The sequence below is a fragment of the Protopterus annectens genome, chromosome 11.part0 (genome assembly GCF_019279795.1).
Source record: "Protopterus annectens isolate FY-2018-M chromosome 11.part0, PAN1.0, whole genome shotgun sequence".
Classification (NCBI taxonomy): Eukaryota; Metazoa; Chordata; order Ceratodontiformes; family Protopteridae; genus Protopterus; species Protopterus annectens.
In genome coordinates this window covers 700,048,676-700,075,165 of record NC_056745.1, presented here as the reverse complement: position 1 = coordinate 700,075,165, position 26,490 = coordinate 700,048,676, and the positions used below count along the sequence as shown (strand labels likewise).

Sequence of the window (26,490 nt, the reverse complement as noted above, 5' to 3'; positions counted from 1 at the left end):
TGTTGCCTACTAAAAGTGGGAAGGTAATTGCAGATGCATCATACTCAGGTTAGTAAGCCCAGAAGTGATGATTTACTGGCCAAGTTACATACCCAAAGGATGATTATGCCCTAGCCCAATAGAATGGTTTGTGAAATGGTAACAGATAATGATCAACTAATACCTCATTGGCTTTGTACAGGGTGTATGAGTTGTGAGTCTAGATTTGCTTTCAAATCAAGTGGATTATCAAGGTCAGACTATATGTGAATGAGCTCATGGGAAGCCACTGAAAAATGATACAAAGAAAAACTTCTTTAGTACAGGAATAAGAACTGCCTAACACGGAATACCCACAAGAAGTGGCAAAATGTAAACCGAAGGGCATTTCCAGCTTATACTGAATACAAATGTGTTAAACTACGTGCACAGCCAAACAAGAGGACAAGTCACAACAGGTCAGCTATGCTCTGCAAAAACAAACAAAGCAGGGATTATTTAGGTACTTGAGTAAGCCAAGCAAGTATTTCCTGCCAGCATGTCTTACATGTCTTGATTTACAAGTATAAAGGTTGATACATACTGCATTTGCAGCTGTCATTTGCGTCAAGAACTAAACAATAATAAACAACACAAAACACATCTGTCTAAAATTATACCATCAAAAATAGCACTTGATGTCAGTAAAAAACTTGTCAAATTGTGATCCAGTGGAAGTATGGGATTTAGGGGCATGCATTATCATGGACAAATGTTCATACAACATGCTTACAAGGTTAAGTATCTGAAGCATGCAGCCTAAGAATGAATAAAAAAATGTTAGTATAATGACTTGTCCTTGCAGGCCATAATTTCTAGACTCTGATATTCTGTAGCCTATACTATACAACATAGTTAAGTTTGTTTCAGTGCTAAAACAACATCACAATTTATTTAAAAATATATATTTCAAGTCAGCTGTGTTCTCAAGAGTTTGTTTTTATGTTTTTTTTTTTTACAGTGTCAAAAAGAGATTCTACAATACTTAATTGTTTTGAAGGTTACATTATGGAAGTGGGACATACTCAGCTTTGTAAAATAATGGTTGTCCCCCTTAATCCATTGCTTTATGAAGTCAGAGTTAATATATATTATATCTGGGTTGTGAAATCCTGTAACCCAACTGGTGACAAGATTATATAGTATGTTCTACAATATTACCATATCTGAGAAATGTTAATTTATAAAACATGCAGTGAGACAAAATGTAAACATAACTCTTATGTATAATCAGAATAAGTATTCCAGGGTGTATCTTACAGAGGATTTAACCACTTCTCGCGTGGTTAATCCACTTGGCTTTGACAACATACACCACCAAATGTGGCAGTTTTATCTATCCATTACTCCATACTCTGCCACATCCTGCTGCTTAAACATATATATAACTAGCTCCTGGCAAAAAGGAATGCATAAGCTTGGGAATGAACACTTTGGACATTGGCTCTGAGGACTTTAATGTGGCAATGAAAATTCAGCGGTGTTGGAATGGTGTTGTGTGAGATTACATTACCTTCTGAGGTACAGCAGGGACAGAAGGAGAGAGGTCTACGACGTGGTATCTCAACATGGGACTCAACTTCAACACAAGAGAAGGTTTATGTGGAAAAAAGGTAAGCAAAGGACCAACATGAGGAAGACAGGAAGAAAAAATGAGGCACACAAAAGAAAAGAAAAATAAAGAAGAACAGAACAATCTCAAGCACAAGTAACAGTTGCCCATATTCAACACAGAAAAAAAAAAAACAGCAAAGCAGAGAAAACAAACTTTGTATATCTTAACATGACTTTTTTTTAAGGCAATGCATATATAAATCACTGTGCATTTAAATGTAAAATGTTACACCTTCATGGCTGTGTTAGACCAGTAAGACTTATCTGACATCTTACACGATTACCAGTGAAGAACATATTAAACAAAATACATGCCATATACTTCTTATGCCATACCAGATTACCATTTACCTAGGACTATGGTATTCAGGAAAACAAAAAAGATCAAGCTAGTCCAAAACTCCAAATGTACTTTCATATTTGTGTAAAAGCACCACATATACACTGAACTTAAAAATGAGTACTGGAGCATACAAGGAACAACATATTTACACACTCATTTGCAATTTCATATTCGCAATAAAAATTATATCTAGTTGTTAGCAGAAAAAGAGAAAGTCAAAAGCAGAGAAAATGGCATTAGGAATTAAAATGCTTCTGAAAGTGCAAATTTGTGATGACTGCAGTTTGAAAAATGTGTTATTCTCAAATATATATAACATTACCACACAGTACAGTATTTTAACAACAATTTTTAGTAAAACAAGCTGCTAATGACAGGGCAGTTCCAGTACAACTTTTAACAACAGTTCAAACCAGGGATGCATTAGAAATTTACCACTTCAGAGAATTTATAGCTGTCCACATTATGGAATATATATACTTCAACACTGTCTATTACCTGATACACTGCATTTTTAGTGCTTAGTTTACATTCAAAATTTTCTGACTTAACAAGTGATTTACTTCAATGTGGACAAAAAGCTAGGAAATGTCAGCAATGATTCTGATAGCATAATGAAAAACCTATACCTGAGGAATGGCTAGGGATTAAAGGAAAAGCTTGGGTTGGATTTAGGCAGGAAAGGAAGTGCAGAAGAATCAACACATAGGGATTAAAGTCAAGCAACAAACTAAAAGCTGCTAAGGACATTGACCTTTAGCTTCAGTCCAGCACTTGGCCATGCAGAAGGACACACAGGGAACTCAGCAGACTGCATGAACAGCTATGTCTTTCTCTGATGACATCATGCATAGCTGTCTGCTTGCTGCCTGTTAATCGTGTCTTCAATCTATATGCATGGTTATATAAACAGATCTCTCATTCAAAGCAGAATTAAAAGGCATTTAGTGTTACGTAACATAAAATATAGATAGAGATAGACCGATAGATGGACAATCTTTAATATTTATAGTGAATTAGTCTTTGGCTGGCAATGCATTAAAAGTGAAAAGATGTAGGCACCTCATATTCATGTAGCTGGTAAGACTGACATTTACCATGGGGGACAGATGGTTCAAGTGACGGGGTAAACAAAATAAATCAATCAACAGATCAGTCTCACTGGCCATCACAACAGTGCCAACTGAATGCAATTTTTAGCTGACAGCTATTAAAAGATGTTTCTATAAACTGAACTAACCCAAAGAAGATTTCACTGTAATGTTCATACATGAAACATATGTTTTTGGGAAACAATAAACAATATGAAATCAGAGACTTCATTGTCCGTTTATATGAGATTCACAGTGACTTCAATCACTGTTCCATGAGAAAGACATTCATGCAAACTATGCAGGTAATACATAAATATAAGAATGTAACAAAAGAACTGCTTTTTTGGAGAGCTCTGTGTTCAGACACATTAGCAGCACAATGTTAGTTTCAAAGATGAATACCAGGAAGTTATTATGAACATGACAGTGTATGAAAAGACATAAACTATGCAAACAATATTGCATAAGAGGGTCAACTACTAAAAGCAATAATTATACAGTTCAGAAGGATGTGTTACCTTGAGACAGTTGAAACCGGTACATTTAAACATACTAGAAGTCTGTTACAACTGGCTATTAGGACCATCATTCAGATATTTTACAGATATTTGATATAGTTTCCAATCATGAGTGTTTATTATAAATTTTTTTATCGGTGAGTTCTCTGTCACTCCATCAGCATCTTCCTTATTAGAAAGAAAAACTGATGTAGCTACATGAGAGAGTTCCAGTAATGACATGAGCAAAAAAGCGTAATGATACTGCCCTCCTATGATACTGCCCTCCTATGCAACCAAATTCAATACGTATTTCATATTTAGCTCTCAAATAACTACTCCTCTCTCAAACATTGCCTAACGTGCAGAACATGTAAAACTGGACTTACTTTTAAAGGGCTGAAACTTACAGTGCAATAGAACAAAGGATTCAGTACAGTGTAGATTCCAGCAGTAGAAACATGTTAGACATCTCTAACACAGAATGACAATGCTAATACACATGAAAGGAGCTCTACATGTGTTATACCAATATTTTAGGAAGGTGTTTAACCTGTAATTTAGGTAGCCTTGCAGCAGGCCCCAATATGGTATTCTGGGATCAAAGTCAATGGAAATAGTGAAAGCAAGCCACAGTTTTTATTAAAAAAAGGTGCTACATGCAAATCTTTGTACTTTTGCTGATCTTCACATACATCCCTGTTTTTGTCCAATTTAAGTTTGCCTTAATTCATAAAATTTCTGTCTGATTATCAATTAGGACAGGAATTTATATAATGCCTGACTTACAAATGTATTATCCCTCATAAAATGCATAACAGCACTTGAAATACACAATATCGCAAGGCAACATAATGTAAAAAAAATGAACTGAACATATCCAATATTTAAATGTGCTTCTCTTTATGGATCCCTTACTCATGAGGCAAGACATTAAGAGCTTCTAATGCAAATTGTGTATCTCAGGGTTAATTTGAAGTACTTGTGCTCGTGAATGCATACAAAGAATGATACTGTAGAAGGACTGTAAGGAAAGTAATTATTTTTCAGGCAGTATGAAGATTTGCAGCCCAAGTAAACCTTAGGTGGCTGGGAAGATTAATCAGTCTGCAAGTCTACAGGAATGGTCAAACCCATGGCAGCTTAAATTAATTGTAAAGAAATGGAAAATAAAGTATGTAGATAACAAGCAATAAAAGGAAGACCAGAAAGTATGGATCCTATCCTAACCCCAACAAAATGGGACCCAGGAGTTTAAAGAGCAACTGACATGACCTATTTCAAATAAAATTAATTTTACCTTCTTCCCGATATTGTAAATATTTCATTACTTTTGATTTACTTCAAATAATTATATTTGCTATTTTATTTTTATAAAAACAAAATTAGCCAGATACACACTACATTTACAGAACCTTTCAGAGCTAATATTAATATGAACTAGATTACATCATCAGGGAAAGAAGTACTTCTGCAAACAGATACCTTGTTTTTGATGTATTGTTGTGTGCATATATCTCTATCTATATACACCTTACTCCCTCTCTCTCTCTATATATATATATATATATATATATATATATATATATATATATATATATGTGTGTGTGTGTGTGTGTGTGTGTGTGTCAGTCTGTCTTGAAGTACAATTAGTAAACTGCTCCCTGCAATGAAGTCATTGTTTGTTAGTTACATTAGGCCCAAACGTTAGTACGGAATAACAATATGGAAACCTTATAAGAAAACAAGCATGAGTAAAGTGGAAATAGTACAGCGGAAATATACCAAGGGCATCCATGGATGTGAAAATTTAAGTTATTACGAAAGACTAAAATATCTGAACTTCTACAGTCTCATACAGATATTTAAAAGAAGACTTTATTTAGGCATATAGGGCATTTAGAGACAACCACCTCAGGGAATGTTTAGGGTTATCGAAAAGTAGTAAGAGAATCATAAGAGAACCATTGTAGAAGATTCTGTAAGAATGAGAAGTGTACTAACTGGTTCTCTGAGGGGGCAGCTGATGTGTGGAATAGACTAGCAAACTACATTAAAGAAAGCAGTAGTTTGGATATTTTTAACAGCAGCCTGGATACTTACTATGGGAACAACTGTTTTGGTATGTTGACAGGCTAGAAAGGCATTATTGCCCGTGCTTGAAATATCTGTATGCATGTCATAAGCTTACACACATCTCTGTCATCTGCATTTAAGAGTGTATAGAATGGAAATCAAATGTGCACAGATATCGACAGTATTAACGTATCGCTCTCTATCCACGTTTTAATCAGAGTGTCTTGAGATGTGGGTATTGCAGACTGTCTTCCTGTTTTACTTTCCAACAGTTTTAAGGTGTAAAAATAAATGTCCCTTTTCAGAGTTGAACATTACTAACACTATAATTCATGAAAAGATTATTGAGAGTCACATGTGGTACTCATTCCTGACAATTAGTATAATTAAAATATAGCCGTGGGCTGTAGGGGTGTACAGAATTTTTCTACGTAAAATTTTCACTCAGTCTAAAGGTTTACAGGTGACCAAGCAGGCGTAAACAGTACACAAATATATATATATATATATATATATATATATATATATAAGTTACATCATCTGCTTGGCATTTGACAATATCGCCCAGCAGGTTTACAGTATACACTACAACACTATGAAATACAGTTTGAGACAGATGAAACATACATGCAGGTTGTCAACTATAAATCACACTGCAGTCACATATACAAAGCAGTGGACAGGAAGACAGTATTTTATGAACACGTGTGTACATGCACTTTAAATTCAGCATTCATTATACATAGTATCCATTAGCTGTTCCGAGTGAGGAATGCAGCACATGTCCATGTAAAAATAACATATACATTCTTTATAACTAGGGAAGCCTTTTATCACTACATTTATGCACCTAAATGTTGACTCTTGCTAAGTAGTACGCATCAAACGATGATAAAGTCGTGTGCATGTTGTGGGTAAATGTCAGTAAATAATAGTAAATAAAATAAACAAATGTCAAAGTTTTTATAACCTTAGCCATCAGCTTAGTCAACTATGTAACTATGAATCAATGATATATATTGCAAAGAAATCTACTAGAATATTGTTAGTGAAATGGTTGCTCTGTTTTATTTCCATTTGCTTTGCAATGACATACAGATCTAACATTTTTCAGACTGACAAACCCACCATATATTTAATTTGTATAATTACAGTATGTTCTGATGAAATAGGAATAAAAATTATCTTAATTTTTCCATTACCTTTTTCTCAGAAATAGTATATTTTCTGTGATTTTAAATTTCATAACAAAGCTGCATATTTCATTCGTTCTAACAGATATGCAAAAATCTGAAATTATGTATGCGGTTGTCCTAACAGGCAACATGCTTTTTAAGCCTGACTATCCAGGTTTCTTGCCCTCAAAATCTTATAAGAATATCTTTTTTTTTCAATAAACATCTTTATTAAATTATCACGTATGACATAGGCAATCCTACATTTTTATAAATGAAAAAACAACCAACATTGACACCACGAATATCTTTAAACATTATAAAAATTATAGATTTCTGTAAGCAGGGTCAAACTCAGGCCAGACAGGCAAATTAAAATGAACATCTACAAAATTTGCAAAACAGTGAGTTTAAAATTTAAGTAGATCTACTAGTTATCTGCACATTAACAAATTAAAAAAAAATCCAAAATAAAAATATATAGGGCCATCGATACCAAAACAGTTGCTCTCACTGTATGTCTGCCCTGATTCCAAAAGACCTGCTGTCAGTCTAAGTGATTTACTTCAGTGTACGGACCATCTATAAACAGGCTTACTACAGGGACCAGATTCTAAAACAACTGCTTTCACTCTGATCTCAGTGTAAGATAAGATTCCTTTATGGTCACTGCACAAGTAGAATTAAATTTGTAGCAATCCTCCTAAGGTGCATAAACATATAATGAACATGAATAAATAAGAGAATATAATACAATACACCACCAAACAATACAATATAATGCAATGCAATGCAGTAAACAACTAAGTTATTGAACATGAAAAGAATAAAGTAAACATATACCTTACAGTGCAAAAGGCTATTATCTGTACTCACTGTGAGTATTTAGCATTGTTCAGTTCAGGTATAGCTCTGGGATAGAAACTGTTCTTAAGTCTGTCCTAGATGGAATGGGCCTGAACCATCTGCAGAAGGCAGCAGCTCAAACAGGTGATGTCCAGAGTGAGAAGGGTCTTTCAAGATGTTGGTTGCCCTGCTGACAGCGAGAGCTGAAGAGTTCCTCCAAGGAGGGCAGTGAGCAGCCAGTGATTTTCTGGGCAGAGTTAATGATCCTTTGAAGGGCCTTCCTGTCTGCCACTGAGTTCTTGGCATACCATGTGGAAATGCAGTATGTCAGCACACTTTCAATCACATAGTGCTAAAAAGTCACCAGTAGCTTCTCCTGCAGGTATTTTTTCCTGAGGATCCTCAGGAAATGGAGTCTCTGTTGTGCCTTCTTGACTGCCTCTGTGGTGTATATGGACCAAGAGAGATCTTCTGCCACATGTACACCTAGAAACATGAAGGCAGGAACCTCTTCAACACAGTCTCCATTGATGCACATTGGGTTATGATCTGCGTTGTGCCTCCGAAAATTTATTACGAGTTCTTTTGTTTTGGCAGAGTTCAGGACAAGGTTGTTCTCAGTACACCACGGAGCCAGTCTTTGAACTTCATCTCTATATGCTGTCTCATCTCCTCCTGAAATAAGTCCAGCCAATGTGGTGTCATTGCAAACTTAATGATGGTATTAGTAGAATGAAGGGGGACACAGCCGTGGGTGTAAAGAGTTTACAGAAGGGGGCTCAGCACACAGCCTTGTGGGACACCAGTGTTTAGCCTGAGAGTGGGGGAGAGGTACGGCCTAGTCTAACCATCTGAGGACGGCTAGTCAAAAAGTCTTTAATCCAATGGTAGGTAGGTTATGAAAGTCCTAAGCCAGTGAGATTAATTGACCCGTTTATCCAGGACAACTGTGTTAAAATCCGAACTAAAGTCTACAAAGAGCATCCTCACACAGCACCAGTGCTGCTCAAAATGACAAAGTGCAGTGTGTAAGGCAGTGGAGATGGCATCTTCCATACACCTATTTGGTCTGTAAGCATACTGGTGTGTATCCAAGATAACTGGGAGACTGCCCTTGATGTGTCACAGAACCAGCTGTTCAAAACACTTTATGATGACTGGAGTAAGTACCACTGGACAGTAGTCCTATTGAGACTACTGATAGGTTCATAGATTAGTACTAAGCTAACTGCCCTTGCGAGCCATTTTAAGCCTAGCCAATTATCCCTTGTGAGACTCAAACCCTGCACCTTGTGCTTACAAGGAAAACAACTTAACCTTTAGGCCACCCTCCCAACCCCTGATGACAGGTTTCTTTGGCAGTGTAATGGTTGTAGTTGACTTCAGACAAAATGGAATAGCAGACTTAGACAGAGTCAGATTGAAAATCTTTGTGAAGACTCCACAGAGCTGGTCCGCGTATTCTTTCAGCACCCATCTTGTCACTCCATCAGGGTCAGCAGCCTTCCTTAAATTAACCACTTTGAGCACACTTCTTACATCATGCTCTTGTACTGTGAAGATGTGGTTGTAGTTGGCTGGTATAGATAATGTGAGACTGCTGTGGCCTATCTGCTGGTGCCTAGGCATGACTGTTTGCTGTTTCCACCTCTAAACAGGCAAAGAAATATTCAAGTTTCTCTGCCATTGAGGAACAAGTGGTGACTCTCACTGAAAGAAAGTCTTTTGGAATTGGGGTCACAGTGTTGTGACCTTGAGCTTACAAATAATATGTGTTACCTCTACAAAAGTGAGTTTTTGGATGTTGTGCCAAGTGGTATACAAATTTACCTTTTTTTCTTCTTTTTTTTTTTTTTTAAAGTTCATTTATTTCAAATTGCGAATGCTCCTTTGTCTTTGAGGTTAGGAGTACAATCTAAGAGTCTTTATTGGATGATTATCCCAGAAATATTTCCTGAAAATTTCATAAGGGCATGTTAAATAATATGGATACACAAGCATTTTTATAAAGTGCACCAAAACAGGCACAGAAAATAGCTAGCCCAAACGACACTGCGGTCATGCATGTTTTGTGTGTGTGTGTGTGTGTGTGTGTGTGTGTGTGTGTGTGTGTGTGTGTGTGTGTGTGTGTGTTACCATGCATTTTGTCAAACATTCATATAGTTGAACTTCTGATATCTGGGAAGTGCCGTGTGTTTGGGTATTAGGGTTAGCATAAGGGTTAGGTAAGGAGTTAGATGTTATGTTTGTAGTGTGTGTTGCTGCATGTTTGTATGTATGAGTTGGCAAAAGCCCCCCTTCATCACCTCAATAAAGCATTCTAACCCTAACTCTAACCATGCCTCCACCCCAACCCTAAGTCCACACTGAAACTTAAAAAAAACCCTTCCTGTAACACTGCTACTATTCAGACAAATTGGAGGCTAGTTTTATGGGGATGGTATACTGTAAAGATAGGGAATAGAAATTGTTTTCATTTTTCAATGTTTCAATTGTTCTTTGTTTAAGTAATTTGATGTTATGTATGTTCAGTCTTATTTTTGTCTGTTTTGTTCGACATTGTCAGTTCAGTCATCCATAACTAAATTGTGCACACTTTATCAATAAATATTAACATTATATCATATATGAAAGCTGACCCTCATGGTGTCAGTCGCTCTTTAAAGCCAGGCAAGCAATGCGAGAAAATAAGAAGAACATCTGGATATTCTGATGTGCAGGAAAAGATACCAGCAGGTAAAAGCAAAACCTGTTCTGCTGTAAGGACAGCTGGCAATCAACACACAAATTGTAGAATTCTGAAGACCTCCATTTGTCCAAAACATTGATAACATAAAGGCTCTACAAAGGATGGCAATGAAAACAGGTTCTGTCTACACCAGACATATGAGACAGACTAAAAATGTATAACGTATACCAGTAAAGAAGGCAGAGAGATGAGACTTTAAGGGAATTAAAATCCATGAATGACAGACTGTTCTAAGGAAGTATGGAGAAATATAGTATATCTGAAGACAGAGGAAAGATGAATCATGTATAATTGCATTTACTAATTTATTTATTTCATTTGTTAAACTGACCTTTTTCAGCCACTACTAAAGACACACAAAAACAGACAAAATGAAACAGTGAATAAACACATCTTACTTCATATACATAGTAAGCTACATAAATTATATAAAGAAAATATATAGGATAGATAATGTCAAGCAAAGGATATAACAGCAAGTGGCGATAAAGGTTTGTGCAGCATGACACTGCTTGAATCAAATATTTATCAAAATTAGCATTCATCACAAACACGTCATAAAATGTCTGGATGTAACAAGTGAGTAAGCTGAGCAAATCTGAAGTGATATTAACTGCTGTATTACAGTTTTTATATATGTATCAGTTACACTGCAATTCATTGACTCATTTGAAATGTGCAAGTTATCAGACTGATGGACATTTTCATCACATTGGATTCGGTGGTAAAGGGTTATATGTAAAGGAATCTATTAAGGTGGGATGCTGCTGACAATATGTACACATGGCACATTTTAAATATTCAGTTTTTGAAAGGATGGAAGAGAAGGTTTAGCAAGAATATTTGGTGGAATGGAACTCCAGATAGTTGGACTGATTTACAGAAGGCACCCTTTGCTGTGGATAAGTCAAAAAGGGTTTTTGTAATGTATTGGAACCAACAGATTTATTTCTTAATGAATATTGGGTAAAGTAGTGGACAAGTATATGGGCTATGGATGGGCAGAATTCATTTTTAAGATAATATATACTGTGTGTGTGGGGGGGGCAAACAGGTTACAGCTCATACTCTGGTAAGCAGTACACTGGACACGTTTAACAGGTGATGGCGAAGTGTTTCATGATTTGCAAAAAGTACACACCTGCAAAGTTTATATCAGGCACAATGAAGCAGGAGGAATGAAGATTAGCAACAGCCATTAAGGGAAAGGCATATTCTAGTTTTGGTAATAAGATTGTCTTTATTATAGCCTTCTTAGAGTCAGCAGTAACATATTTGGCCAATGTGTAAATACGCTTGAGATCTGACAGATCTTTAGGAATGGTTGTTTCTACATAATGAGAAAAGTTAAAAGTTTGATCTAACTGAATCATAGATAACTGAAATTTTGAACTGGAGGACAGAGTTGCCCCAAGTATTTTTCAGATGCATATTAGTGGAATTTGCAAGATGCTATGCAATGCTAAATATTGTAATTTCTCACTTCACTATTAGGCTTTTACCATGGGACCAGAAACACAGTTCTGTGAATTGTAGATGTAGCTGTTTTTTGTAGTTCATTACAAGTATTGCCTAAGAGTAAGATAAGTTCTTGGGAGTTAAGAGTGACTTAAAGATGTAGAAAATCAGCAAGGATTGAAGAGCGAGTTAATAAATTATGAAAATATGATATATTTCATATTATACCATGGCCCCCCATTAATATTCCAAAACGTGCACGCTGATTGGCCAGCGTGCACGTTGTAAATCGACTTATACTAATGGAAAAAGGTCCGGTCGACGGACTTTTTCCATTAGTATAAGTCTTTTTTTACAACACTGTCTCACTATGTTAAAAGAGTTTAACATAGTGACACTGGTTTTAAAAAAAGCAACGGAGATCTCCGTTGCTTTTTTTAAAGCTGTCTCGCTATGTTAAACTCCTTTAACATAGCGACACAGTGTGTAAAAAGCAACGGAGATCTTGCTTTCTCCATTGCTTTTTTTTTAAACCTGTCTCGCTATGTTAAATGGGTTTAACATAGCGAGACAGCTTTAAAATAAGCAACGGAGATCTCCGTTGCTTATTTTAAAGCTGTCTCGCTATGTTAAACCCATTTAACATAGCGAGACAGGTTTAAAAGCAACGGAGAACGCAAGATCTCCGTTGCTTTTGTTCGCTATGTTAAATGGGTTTAACATAGCAGCAGCTTTAAAATAAGCAACGGACATCTCCGTTGCTTATTTTAAAGCTGTCTCCATGTTAAACCCATTTAACATAGCGAAAGGTTTGTAAAAAGCAATGGAGAAAGCAAAGCAGTAAAAAGCAATGGAGATCTTGCTTTCTCCATTGCTTTTGGCCACAGCTCTGATGTACTGCATAGGCATGCGCAGTACATCAGAACTGCCGCGGATGCCAGACAGCTGCGGAAGGGCAGCAAAGAGGCATTATACAATGCCATTATTTAAGAAAAGTAATTGTTTCTTTTCTTAAATAATGTCATAGATAATAGCAATAACTCACTTCTGGGTGTGGGTAATGCGGGATTTACCCACGGTTGTCTTTGTTTGGTCCCTCGGGCTTCGCCCTTGGGACCAAACCACGCCAACCGTGGGTAAATCCCGCATTACCCACACCCAGGCGTGGGTTATTGCTATAATATATCATTGGGGAATGCTGACGAGTGGAGGTCCGTATTTTTGAAAGTGTTTAAATAATATAAGGAAGTAGCTGTAGAAACTCTGAACAGCCTCCTTAAGAATGTCATGAAATGAAGCCGAAGCGGACTTAATAGACAGCACACACATAAACCAATTCCAAAGATGTGTAGGAACAAGTCAGATACTGATTAAAAATAAACTACAACTGACCTCTCAGGGAGGTTAAAAAGACTATGTCAGCAATGTGATACTTACACAATTTGTGTTTAACAATAAGTTTAAATTATATTAGATGTTAACAGAGATAAAAGGATGCAAAATATGTTGCAATAAAAACAGAATAACAAAAATATTGTTATTATTTCTGCTGACAAAGTGGGGCTGTTGTTATCTTAAATTGGTGTAACTATGACAAAGAAGCCATTAGGTAATTGTCGGATCAGAGATATTATTCTCCTATGGCTATCAATCCAACTTTCAGGTTCCAAAAACAAATTGAGGAGTTTTTACTTTGGGCTAGGGATGAATCCATCATTACTAATGACACTGTACAACAACTTATGGTTCATGATCCAGCAACGCAATATATTTATTTTCTACCCAAAGTTCATAAGGACCCCATCAATCCTCCAGGCAGACCTATTGTTTCAGGTAAAGGGTACATTATGGAACCTTTGTCATTATTTCTCACCAAACACCTCAAGCCTTTACTTGGTTTGATACGATCCAGACTACATGACACCACCAACTTTCTACAAATAATCTCAGATAGTCAGTTGGAGCAAGATTGGTTGATGTGTACCCTTGATGTTAGTTCTCTATATACCAACATTCCACATCAAGCTGGTTTGGAAGCTCTGTCCTATTGGTTAGATAAGGCGGGTTTATACCAACATACTTTCAATTGCTTTTTGGTTGAATTAGCCAAATTTGTCCTCACAAGTAACATCTTCTTCTATCAGAATAATTGCTATTGGCAAGTGAAGGGCACCGCTATGGGAGCTTCGTTTGCACCCATTTATGCGGACTTATTCATGGCCTTTGTGGAACAACAAATCATTTATGATTGCCAAAACAATTCTTTTCTGGAATATATTGACATTTGGAGACGTTACTTGGACGATTGTTGGATGGTATGGAAAGGTGATTTACTTGGCTTACATGAATTTATATCTTATCTCAACAATAACATCTGGGGTTTACAATTCACTGTTCATTATGATAGGAACATTATTACTTTTTTAGATGTTTCCATCACTAGATTACCTGACCATACATTAGGTACAGAAGTATTTAGGAAACATCCTGAGTACAATACCATTCTTCATGCTTCGAGTTTCCATCCACCACATGTTGTACGCAATATCCCTAAATCACAATTCATTCGGATAAAACGTATTTGTTCTCATGATTCTTCATTTCAAACACAGCGGAAGGATCTTACCGATAGATTTAGATCCAGGGGCTATGGCATGGGTTATGTTACGAGTGCCAGTAATCTGGTCAATTCCTTAGATAGGCAAAATTTATTGGACTACAAGGAACATGCCAAAATAAATTCTGTACCCCTTAGGTTCACTACAACTTATGCCAGAAATTCTGATCAATTAATACAGAGTGTACATAGGCACTGGAATATTTTGCAATGTGACCATGAAGTAGCAAACATAATACCTGATAGATGTTTATTTTCATTTCGAAAAGGGAAAACCTTGGTTCTTTTTTTAACCACTATAAACATGGTACTATGGATGGACATTCACAATTTTTGCAGACAACATTGACAGGTGACCCATTGATAGGCTGTTTCCCATGTGGCCACTGTACCAACTGTGATAAGGTGAACAAATCTAAACAGTTTTCTAGCAGAAATTGTTCGTTGGTTTATGATCTCAACTTTTTTGCTAACTGTAGCAGTGACTGGGTGGTCTATCTGGCCACATGTCAGTGTGGTTCATTCTACGTTGGTCAAACCTCTAGACCATTTAGAATTAGGATTTCTGAGCACATTAGCAATATCAAAAACAAAAGGGCCAATAACGCACTCTACAAACATCATTTGATTCACAAATCTGCCAAGTTTACTTTTATGATTATTGACATTATACATGGTAACCGATCCAACAAGACAGGGTGGCACTCTATTTTAAATACCAAAGAGAAAAATTGATTGTGAAACTGGGGGGATTATTTCCACCTGGTCTGAATGAATATTTTTGACACAACCAATGGGATTGTAGATGGGCTTATTTAAGCTTCAACAATTGATGTTCTGTTTTTCACACTGATGAAGGCTATGATTTGATCTGGCCGAAACCGGTCTGTGTCTTTTGTTGTTTTTTATGGTTTAATACCAATAAAGTATTTTCAGGTCACTGTATGCTGGCTCGGTTGGTTTTTGCTTGAATTGTCTTGGTTTGAGCCGTGCATTTGCTCAACGTGCAGGAGTTCCTTTTTTGGCAATAAAAGAAGACCTGGGATGATTGTCCTAAGCCCTTACCCCATGAAAGTATTTTGGCTTCTTACATGCTTTGGTTGATAAGAATGCAGCGGTGGTACAGTGGTAGCATTGTTACCTCACAGCAAGAGGTTCTCCCGTTCGATTCTCGGCTTGGCTTGGGAGTGCCTTCTGTGTGGAGTCTGCATGTCCTCCCCAAGGTTGGGTAGTGTTCGAAAGACATGCGTGCATAAATGGGAGTGCCTTTGTTGAAGGTTGGGTGTTGAGCTGGCACCTCGGCGTTTCGTAAAAATCTACTGCCAATCATTAGCGGACCGGAGTTCCACTGTGGCGACCCCTTACTGGGAAAAAGCCGAAAGACAAACAACAACATGCTTTGGTGGATAAACACAGATCATTTTTTATTAATTTTAGAAGGGAATGGTTGAAAGATAAAAAATAACTCTTCTACGTAATAAATTCTTGCAGTAGCTTGGGTATAAATTGCTGACCTGATATTTATATATACCTAATATGTATATGTGTGTGTGTGTGTGTTGGGGGGGGGGGGGGGTTTGCAGTATAGCTTGCACTTCAAAAAGGAAGAGCATAAGCTGATAATTTCAGTTTAGCTTTATTAACTTCTGACAGAATCGATTAAAAGAGAAATACACAGTTTATTTTTTAATTATTTCTTGCATTTATTTGGGTGTAATATCCCAACCTCACAATTACCTAAGAAATATAAGCTTTTCCCCTTATTTTATTTTGTCCCCAGTACCTGCCTCTCATCAGCCTCCCTTTCCAAACTAATTACCAAATGAGGGGTGGCCAGGATAGGCCATTATTTAGACAGCCACAAAGGGATGTTCAGCAATTTTCTGTGTATACCCTACATCCCTCAAGCAATGCTCTGCTTATGATGGAAGCAGGACTTGCAGTTGGCTGACTATGATGAATGCCCTTCATTTCCACAAGGGGCATTACAAGCAATCAGCCCTGACATCCCATACTTGAGCACTGGCTATGGTTTCTCCTTGTGCTCTTGTGCTCCCTGAATGCCCACCCCCAACTCCCTTCCAGGGAAAAGTGAGCAAGCCATGCCCTTTCACCTCTTCCCTTCCCTTCCTGGCTACTCAAATGTTGGGGCCCCTAATGGAACTCTGGTCACCTGGGCCATAGCCACGGCTCAACCTTTCAACACCATAGTGCCAGGCTGAAGAGTGAGGATTTGACTGTGGTGATAAAGATGAAATGTAGCTTGTCCTTAAAGTGAAAGAGCTTAAAAGTTCATATTCATTCCAAAAAAACACAAGTGGCTGCCTTAACCATCAGCTCTGGCACTCCCAACCTGTCCCTTTGTTCTTATACTCAGTATGTCGTTTGTCTGACTCTTGTCAGAACTGCTAGCTTCTCACCAGACAATAAACTTCTTTTTTTAATATAACTGTACCAATGACTCTTATTCTGAAGCAGAATTTACTATTAAATAAGCATTATAAGTTTATTTCGGATGAAAGATTGTTGCTTAACAAATATCACAAGGCTCTAACAGGCTGGAAGTACAGCAATTTGCGTCAAACTAAGAATGACCACTTGGTTCAGTAAAACCTAAGGGTAAAAGATAACATTACAGCAATGAGCTGTAGTAAAAGGATTGGGCTGCTTCCCTCATGTGATTTTAATTTATTTATTTTCTTTTCTTTTTGTGCCCTCTCCATCTTTCTAAAGATTTGGGAAAATGCTGTTTCACTTTCTGTCTGTCTGCCTGGTACAGCATAGTGTGCAGTCACCACCTTGACTGGCAGCTATAACAACCAATAGTAAGCTGCCCTAGGCTTAAAAACATGTCCCTCTTGTGCAGATGTTTTAGTGAACTGTATTGAAAGGATTGTGCTGTTTACTCAGTGGATTTCATTTATTTCTTTTCTTTGTGTGTTCTCCCCCATGTTTTTAGAAACATGGGGAAATGCATTTTTTTTGTATGACTTCCTGACGGCATAGTGGGCAATCATTTAGACTTATGGCTATAATGACCAATAGGAATTCACCACCGACTTAAAAACATGTCCCTGTCAACCAACTGTTTCAGTGAGATACATTGAAAGGATGAGCCTGCTTCCCTCACTGGATTTTCAGTTATTTTCTTTCTTTTCTTTGTGTGCTTCCCCTTAAGGCAAAACACAAAACCAAATATATTAGTCATAGGTGATTCCATCGAGAGACACACATAGCCCCTCTCACCAGGCTGGATAAGGAAAAGGTGACAGTCAGCTGTCTGTCAGGTGCCAGGATCCACCATATCACACATGCACGCAAGTCTCTCAACAACGGGTACTGTTATGACACCGTCATAGTTCATGTTGGTGTGAACAACTTGAGACGCACCTCTCTGGACTATATGAAGAGAGACATGACTGAGTTCTCGGACTATGTGTCTCAGGCAAGTATGTTCCTAAGCTTAAGCAGCATTTTACATTCACCTAGGATGATACCTCAATGCAAACAAAAAATCATTGAATTCAATAATTGGCTTAGTTTTTGGTGTTATTCTAAGGGGATCCAGTATCTGTCAGCCTGGGATGACATGATCGACAGACCTTGATGCTTTGCCAGAGATGGTCTTCATTTGCCACCCTTTTTAGGTGGTTTTCCAAAGACCAAATTACCACCGTAACAGCTACAAACAAATGCAATATGAGGGTCATGCTGCTCAAAGCTAGAAGTCCAAATCTCAAAATGCACTTGCTCAAAGCACTTTTTAAAATGGAGAACATTGACATTTGTGCTGTAACAGAGACCTGGGTTCAAGGCAGCAGACAGCACCCCTGCACTACCAGGCTATAACTCATTCCACACCTTTCGGCCCCAGAACTTGGACCGAAGCTCCAATGGCGGTGGTGTTTCCAAATTCATAAAGGATGCGCACACCACTAGACTGGCAGCCCAACATAATGCATCTGAGATACTTCAGATGCAGCTAACATTGGGTAAGACATCAATTCAGATCATAGCCTGCTATAGATCCCCAACCATGTCTCAAGGCTCACACTCCACGTTCCTAAGCACCCTCAAGAATATTAGGGTCCAACCTAACACTCTCATACTGGGTGACTTCAACTACCCCTCTATTAACTGTGAAAACTACTCATGTACCAATACACTTGCCCAACGTTTCCTGGAATTCATTAATGCCAATGCCTTGGGTCAGCTCGTTCTTACCCCCACTAGAGGTAGCAACATCCTTCACCTGGTCATTACTAACATGGGCAACTGTTGCTCTACACCAGTAGTCAGTTCCTCCCTGCTTAGATCCGACCACAAACTAATCACCTTGGAAATCCACCCCCCCCCCCCCCGCAATGGTAACCACCATGAAAAACTTTTCCAAAGCTAACTTTGGGCTCCTAAAAACAGTGGTGGCTAACTTCACAGCACCCATGCAAACGGAGAAATGTTGCATGACTGCCAAATCATACACCAGTGCACTGTAAAAACACGTACACAAATGGAAGGATCTCTCCATACCCAATAGAACCAAGACGCTCTACTCCAAAAAAAGGAAGCCAATCTGGTGGTCCCCTGCCATAAGCAAACTCTATAACAGAAAGAGGAAACTGATGTGGAATAAGGTAAAGTCCTAAGACTGGAAAGACTCTCTTATCAGCCTCAACAAAAAGTTGAGATCCCTCATTAAATCCTCTAAAGCTAGCTATGAAAAAAGAATTGCAGCAGATAGTAAAGACAACCACAAGGCCTTCTATAGTTATGTAAAGAATCTCCATGGCAACACCCATATTTGCTCTGAGCTACTGCACAATGGTACCTCCTATACCGAGTCAACAGATATTGACAATATACTGGCCAACAGATTCAGTGCCAACTTTAACCCCCCCCAAAGAACCAATCACAATATCAGTAGATTGCCAGGCACCCAGTATTACTGCTGCACAGGTTAAAAAGTACAGTTTTGTACCTACCATAAATGTAGATGTTCGAGTGCTCACACTGCTGCAGTCATCACACTTGGGTTATCTGCCATCAGGCGGTCCCGCAGTCGGCCCGAGTTCCAAAGTCTTGGTCTGGCGTCGGTTGCTGTCACTTCTTCCCTGACGTCAGTGCGACAGGGGTATAAAAGAGGCAGCCGACGCCATTTTGTTCAGTTTTTCTTGCCCCAGATGTCAGGTGCCCCCAAATAGGAAGGTAATACATAATCCTAAGTAAATTACAGAAGTAGAAAACAATAGCTACAGCTGTAAGCAAATACACCATATAGAAATACATCTTAGAGATTGTCTAAACAGGGAGCTATAGATAAAACCCAGGTAAGAAGAGGGGAAGGTGGGAGGGTAACCTGGACTGCAGCAGTGTGAACACTCGAACATCTACATTTATGGTAGGTACAAAACTGTACTATGTTCATCGTGTTACACTGCTGCAGTCATCACACTTGGGTTGAATCCCAAAGCTAAGGCTGGGCGGTTGGTACTAAACAGGGTTTAGAGAAGCTAATAGGCCCTGCAAAACTGCAGTGGCAAAGCCAGCTCTGGTTTTTGAGTATAGAGGTAAGTGGTAGTGCTTGGTGAAGGTGTGCACTGAACTCCAAGTTGCAGCTTCCAAAATATCCTTGGTTGGTACCCTTCTGAGGAAGGCTGCTGATGTTGCTGTAGCCCTGGTGGAATGAGGCCTAATGTTACCAGGTACAGGTTTCCCATGGTGTGTGTAGCAGAAACGGATACAATGTCCTATCCATTTTGAAATGGTCTGTTTTGATATAGGCTTTCCTTGAGATCCTGCAGCATAGGATACAAAGAGCTGATCAGATTTTCTGAAAACCTTTGTTTTATCCAAGTAGAAACGTAATTGCCTGTGAATGTCCAAAGAGTGTAGGAGCCTTTCCCCTTTATTCTGGGGGTTTGGATAAAAGGTGGGAAAATGAATGGTTTGGTTTAGAGCCACACTGGATACTACCTTTGGCATAAAGGAAGGGTTAGTTCGTAAAGAGACTCTGTCTTGATGAAAAATGATGAAAGGCTCCACTGCCATTAGGGCCTGTAGCTCTGAGACTCTTCATGCTGAAGATATTGCTAGCAGCAGGGCAGTTTAGCGTGGATCTTTATAGTTGAAAAGGAAAGGCCTTTGTGCAACATCTCAGTTAAATATTGCAGAATCTGAGGAATATTTGGGACAAGGGGATTTTGGCCTTTAGCCTGGTTCCAGGCGCAGAATGTTTTCCATTTGTCTGAGTAGGTTTTCCTGGTGCTGGGTCTCCTGGCCTCCAGAATGACATCCATAACAGCTGTAGAGAGAAGTGTTGACTGGCTGTTTAGATAATTTGCCATGCAGCCAAATTTAAAGTCTTGAGCTGGCTGTGTAGAATCTGATTGTTTTGCTGAGTCAGCAAGTGAGGAATATGAGGTAAAATCCATGGTGGGCCTTGAGCCATGGTCCTTAATATTGGATACCAGTGTTGGCGTGGCCAGTCTGGAGCAATGAGTATCATTTGTGGCCTCTCTAATCTGGCTTTTAGCAGCACCTTTGCCAGAAGAGGCAGCGGTGGAAAGGCATACACTGTTAGTGTTTTCCAACTGAATGAGAGGGCGTCCACTTTCCAAGCTAGTGTGTGGTATGTCCTTGTGCAAAACTTTCACAGTTGGTAGTTTTGGGGGGAGGCAAACAAATCTATGTCTGGGCTCCACTATTTTTGAGTTATCATTGTGAATACTTGTGGGACTAGTTTCCACTCGTGAGGATCCATGATATTTCTGCTTAGTTTGTCTGCCAATGTATTTTTCTTTCCTGGCAGGAATTGTGCTTGTAGTTGAACTTGGTAGGTCAGTGCTGTGTTCCACAAGGTCATTGCTTGCCTGTATAGGGGGTAGGAATGTGTGCCCCCTTTTTTGTTTATGTACCACATCACTGTGGTGTTGTCCATCTTTATTAGAAGTTGTCCTGAATGTAGGAGGTCCTTGAAAGCTGTTAGGGCATTTTGTACAGCTAGCATCTCTTTTTGATTGATGTGGAGATGCATTTGATCTGCAGACCATTTGCCCTGAATACACTGTCCTGCCATGTGTGCTCCCCAGGCGTAATCCGATGCATCTGTTGTCATTGTTTGCCTTGCTGTGGGCAAGGTGAAAGGCTGACCCTTGTTGAGGTGATATGCCTGAGCCCACCATAGAAACTCCTGTTGAAGGCAGGGAATTAGTGGTATTATTGTTTCCAAGCTGTGGCTGTGTTGAGTCCATACGCTTTTCAGGTACCATTGTAATTTCCTCATATGCAGTTTGGCATATGGTATTAGTAGTATGCAAGATGCCATGAATCCCAAGGCCTGCAGAATTTTTCTTGCAGGGAGTTGGGTCTTTGTTGCCATCATTTTGAAGTATTGAGTCAGTTGTCCTTGCTTGTCTGGCGTGAGATAAACCATCTGGGCCGTTGTATTTAAGCTGGCACCCAGGAATATTATGTCTTGTGAGGGCACTAGTTTTGACTTTTTTTCATTTACTGTGTACCCTAGGCAACTTAGTAGGTTTTTTACAAACGCCAGATGTTTTAAAAGAATGTCCTTGCTGTCTGCTTGAATAAGGCAGTCGTCCAGGTATGGATATATTTGGATTCCTCTTTGTCTGCAGTATGCAATTACTGGTGCCAGGCATTTTGTGAAGACCCTGGGCGCAGTAGATAAGCCAAAGGGCAGTGCAGAGAATTGGTAATGAGTTGTACCTGCTATAAATCGGAGGTATATTCTGCACTTTTGTCTGATAGGGACATGCAGGTATGCCTCCTTGAGGTCCAACGTTACTAGCCAAGCCTTCTTGCCCAGCATGGGAAGAAGTTGCTGTAGTGTGAGCATCTTGAATTTCGGTACTTCCAGGTATGTGTTTAGAACTGAAAGGTCCAAAATGGGTCTCCAGGCTTTGTCCTTTCAGGGAACCAGAAAGAGTCTTGAGTAAAATCCTTGTCCTTGCTCATGTGTAGGAACCTGTTGAATGGCTCTCATGTCCATGAGTGCTGTAATTTGTCTTTGAGCCTCTGTCCATTGATTTGATGGCAGGTTTGGCATTCCTTTTATCCTTGGTAAAGTGTGAAAGTGGAACCTGTATCCTTGAGTTACAATATTTAGGACCCATTTTTCTTTTGTGATGATGTGCCAATTGTCTGCAAAAAGTGCAAGTTTTCCTCCCAAGGGAGCTGCCAAGAGTGATTTGCTTGGCAGTCTGAGGGGTAAGTCATTGTGATTGTCTTCTGATAGTTTGAGACCTGTCTTCTCCTCCTTTCTGGGTTGTGGCACCCCATTGTTGTGGCTTGTAAGAGCCTTGTGGCTGACCTCTGCCCCTTGGGCGTCTGTATTTGCCCCCTCTGTGGTCTGTCAGAAGTTGGAAAGGACCAGGTTTTTGGTTGGCCAATTTCTGCTGAAACGAGGGGGTTGAAACTGTAAAAAAATCCTTGACTGTCTGCATAGATTTTGCCTTATCCTCCATTTTCTTTAAAATCTCTTCTGCTTTCACACCAAATAAAACATCCTGCTGTAAGGGTGCATCCAATAACTTTGCTTTAACATGATCAGGTAAAGTTTGTTCTTTTAACCAAGCATGCCTACTAATGACAGACCCTGTTACAGCTGCTCTGCAAGAGGCTTCCAATGAATCAAATACACATTGCAAAGTATGTTTTCCCACTTGTTCTGCTGCATGCAACAAATCTTGCATTTCAGGCTGCTCTGTCTGTGTGCTCATTTTTTGTTTTAATTGAGACATCAAATATTGTTGATATTTCAGCATGTGAAACTGGCAATTTAAGGCCCTCATAGCTAGAGTAGCTAAGGTATATACTTTCTTTCCCCATCTGTCTAGTGCTCTAGAATCCCTTTCAGACGGTACAGGATTTTTAGCAATATCCCCTCTGGGACCCTGGGAAATGGTTTCTGGGTCAGCAACAGGGCTTTTATATAGGAATTTATGTGAGTCAGGGACTCTGTAGTATCTGTCTGGTTTGGCTGGTGCAGGAGGCAATGAATCTGGGTTAAGGCTAGATTCTGAATAAACATCATCCACAATGTCTAACACAGGTGGAATAGCAAGGGGTCTGTGCTGGGGTAGTAAGAGGAACTCTCTGAGCCTTTTCTTAGAATCAGAGTAATCCTGGCCTTCCCAGTGGAAATGTTCCCTCATGTATGTAAAGTTTCCCCAAAAGAGTAGTCTTCTGGGGGAGATGCTGAAGGAATAGACTCTTCAGCATCAGAGTCTTCATAAGGGGGAAAAGAGTACTCTTGTTCCTCAGAAGAATCTGAGGTAATGGAAACCTGGTCAGAGGGAGCGTAGTCCTCCTCCTGTCTAGGCCTTTTGTCAGGTGGGGGATGGGAGCCCCTGATTAGGATAATTAAGTCTTCGGCCATCTTAAGCATCTGTTTCTTAGGCATGGGGCCTTGCACTGGAGACTGCTGTACAGGCTTCCTTACTTTTAATGGAGTTTTCAGTTTTGCAAAGGATTTAATAGTAAGTGTAGTCGGTCTGAAGACACCTTCAGCAACTGACGGCCTTTCAACTGCACCAGAATCCCCTTCAGCCATGGAGTCGGAAGGGCCTAAAGATAAAGGCTGTGGAGGCCCTGCAATCTCCGCTTTGGAGTCGGATGCAGGCTGGGGTTATAAATCAGCGGTCGTCAAGGACTGCGTAGGCGCCTCACTGAAAACCGGAGAACCGGCGAGTAGCCTAGGAGAGGCCTCGGTGTCTGGTTTGGGTCTCGGCTGCCTGTCCTTATCTTTGCGCTTTTTATGCATCCCGGTCGTCGGTTGCTCCGACGGCACGGTATAATTAAATTTTCTACCAAAATAATGTCGGGCAAAATCAAACCGACGTTTAATAGTTCGTTTGTTAAACCTAGCACAAAACCGACAACCTGTGACGTCGTGGTCTGGGCCTAGGCAAGGGATACAATAAGAATGAAAATCCTTATGAGGTATTTGCTTCCCACAAGAAATGCTATTATTAACTTTTTCTGACATCGGACTGAGGCAAGAAAAGGTTCCCCAACAGGGTACTTAGCTTTATTGAAGACTTTGGTCTTCGATTTGAAAATCTCGGGAGTCGGCCAACCGGCACTTGCGAACTGCTTCTGCTTCGGGCACCGCACGGCAAGAAAGACTGGGGAAAATGGCATTGGCTGCCTCTTTTATACCCCTGTCGCACTGACATCAGGGAAGAAGAGACAGCAACCGACACCGGACCAAGACTTTGGAACTCGGGCCGACTGCGGGACCGCCTGACGGCAGATAACCCAAGTGTGATGACTGCAGCAGTGTAACACTATGAACATCAGCATTGTCCAAGGCCAAGAGTACGGCTTCTATGGGACCTGACAATATCTCTGGATGTGTTCTACATGAACTAAAGAGTGAACTGGCACCTTACCTTTGTGCCCTGTTCAATCACAGCCTCACCTCAGGCTTTGTCCCTACCAAATGGCGCACTGCTACAGTCATCCCTCTCCACAAAGGAGGAGCGACTACAGACCCTGGGAAGTATCTCCCCATTAGCCTGACAAGTCTGATATGCAAAGCTATGAAACGCATCATCATGGACCTAATAAACAAGGATATAGGGAATCTCCAAACTCTGGATCCTACACAGTTTGGTTTTGTGAAGGGTAGATCATGCATGCTAGACTTGGTCGACTTCTTTGAGTCAGTCACTACAGCCTACCTTGATCTGGCCAAGACCTTTGATACCATTCCCCACTCAGGAATCATAGAAAAACTCACTAAGCTATGCATCGACCCCTATATCAGTAGGTGGGTTGCAAACTGGATCACAGATAGAACCCATAGTGGGAAAAGTAGCTGACTCCAAGTCAGACTGCAGATCAGTCACAAGTGGAGTCCCACAGGTTCACTCCTGGGTCCTCTCCTGTTTGGTATCTACTTCTTTGAAGTCTAGGCCAACACGAAGGGACTCTGGCTGACAAAATTCACAGACGATTGCAAGTTGGGAGCTATTACTAACTCCCCAAGTGATGCTGACATCCTACAGAAAGGGCTCACTGAGACCAACAACTGGTGTCAGAACCATGGCCTTAAGCTCAATGACAAAAAATATGTTGTCATCCCCCTTGGGAAAAACTGGTTCCCTTGAATTACCACATCGATGATAGTCCACTGAACACAGAAGGCATTACAAGAGATCTGGGAACACAGTTTGACAGCAACCTCTCTTTTGACCACCACATTGCCACTGTGGTCAGAAAGTCCTTCTATTTGGCACATCTCATTACTAAGGGTTTTGCATCCAGGAAGAAAGAGGTCATTGTCTTTCTCTACTCTTCCCTCATTAGGCCAATCATCGAGTACAATGCCCCATTTGGCATGTACCTCACTAGACACCTGCAACAACTGGAGAGGCCGCAAAAGTACCTCACAAAGAGGATCCTAGGCCTTAAATACTTGTCCTGTATGGACAGACTCAAAAAACTCCAACTATTTTCTGTCTCATATCGCCTACTTAGATGCGATCTCTGCTTGACTTACAAAGCCATGTCTGACCCAGCTCTGTTAGAAATGCTACATCTAGAAAAATCCCAATCCCTCCACACCACATGCTCCAGAGACCTCAACCTCATTACAACAATCAACAGAACATACTGGAGGGACAGGTTTATAACCCAGAGACTGCCCATGCTATGGAATAGACTTCCCATACATGTCAAGTAGAGCACCTCACTGGCCCTCTTCAAGAGAAATCTTGATGAGTGGATGGGAAATAGAAAATTTTATCACGGGGATCACTCCAGTGGCTCTACTCAACAGAGGCACTGGAAACTAAGGTTAGGTGGCACGATGCCACTGTAATCCTATGGGCTAGGCTTGTAAAGGCTCCAGGGCCATTAGCCTAGTACACACCTATGAACCAATGAACCTTGGGAGTTTGGCTACTGGCTAAGGCTCTTGCCACCCCCATAGTGCCTTTTTCAGGCAGTATCTCAAGGACAAAATTCCCGATGTAA

At 39.8% G+C, this 26,490-nt stretch overlaps 1 protein-coding gene across 1 annotated transcript in view; it reads right to left on the bottom strand.

Moving 5' to 3' along the window:
• LOC122814986 (protein-methionine sulfoxide oxidase mical3a-like) overlaps positions 1-26,490 on the bottom strand; it is a 663,428-nt gene that overhangs the window by 302,446 nt on the left and 334,492 nt on the right. The window contains exons 15-16 of the mRNA XM_044087241.1: positions 1,532-1,597; positions 563-592 (exon numbers count right to left, since the gene is read on the bottom strand). Of these exons, the coding sequence (XP_043943176.1) occupies positions 563-592; positions 1,532-1,597 (96 nt within the window). The remainder of the gene's footprint in view (positions 1-562; positions 593-1,531; positions 1,598-26,490) is intronic.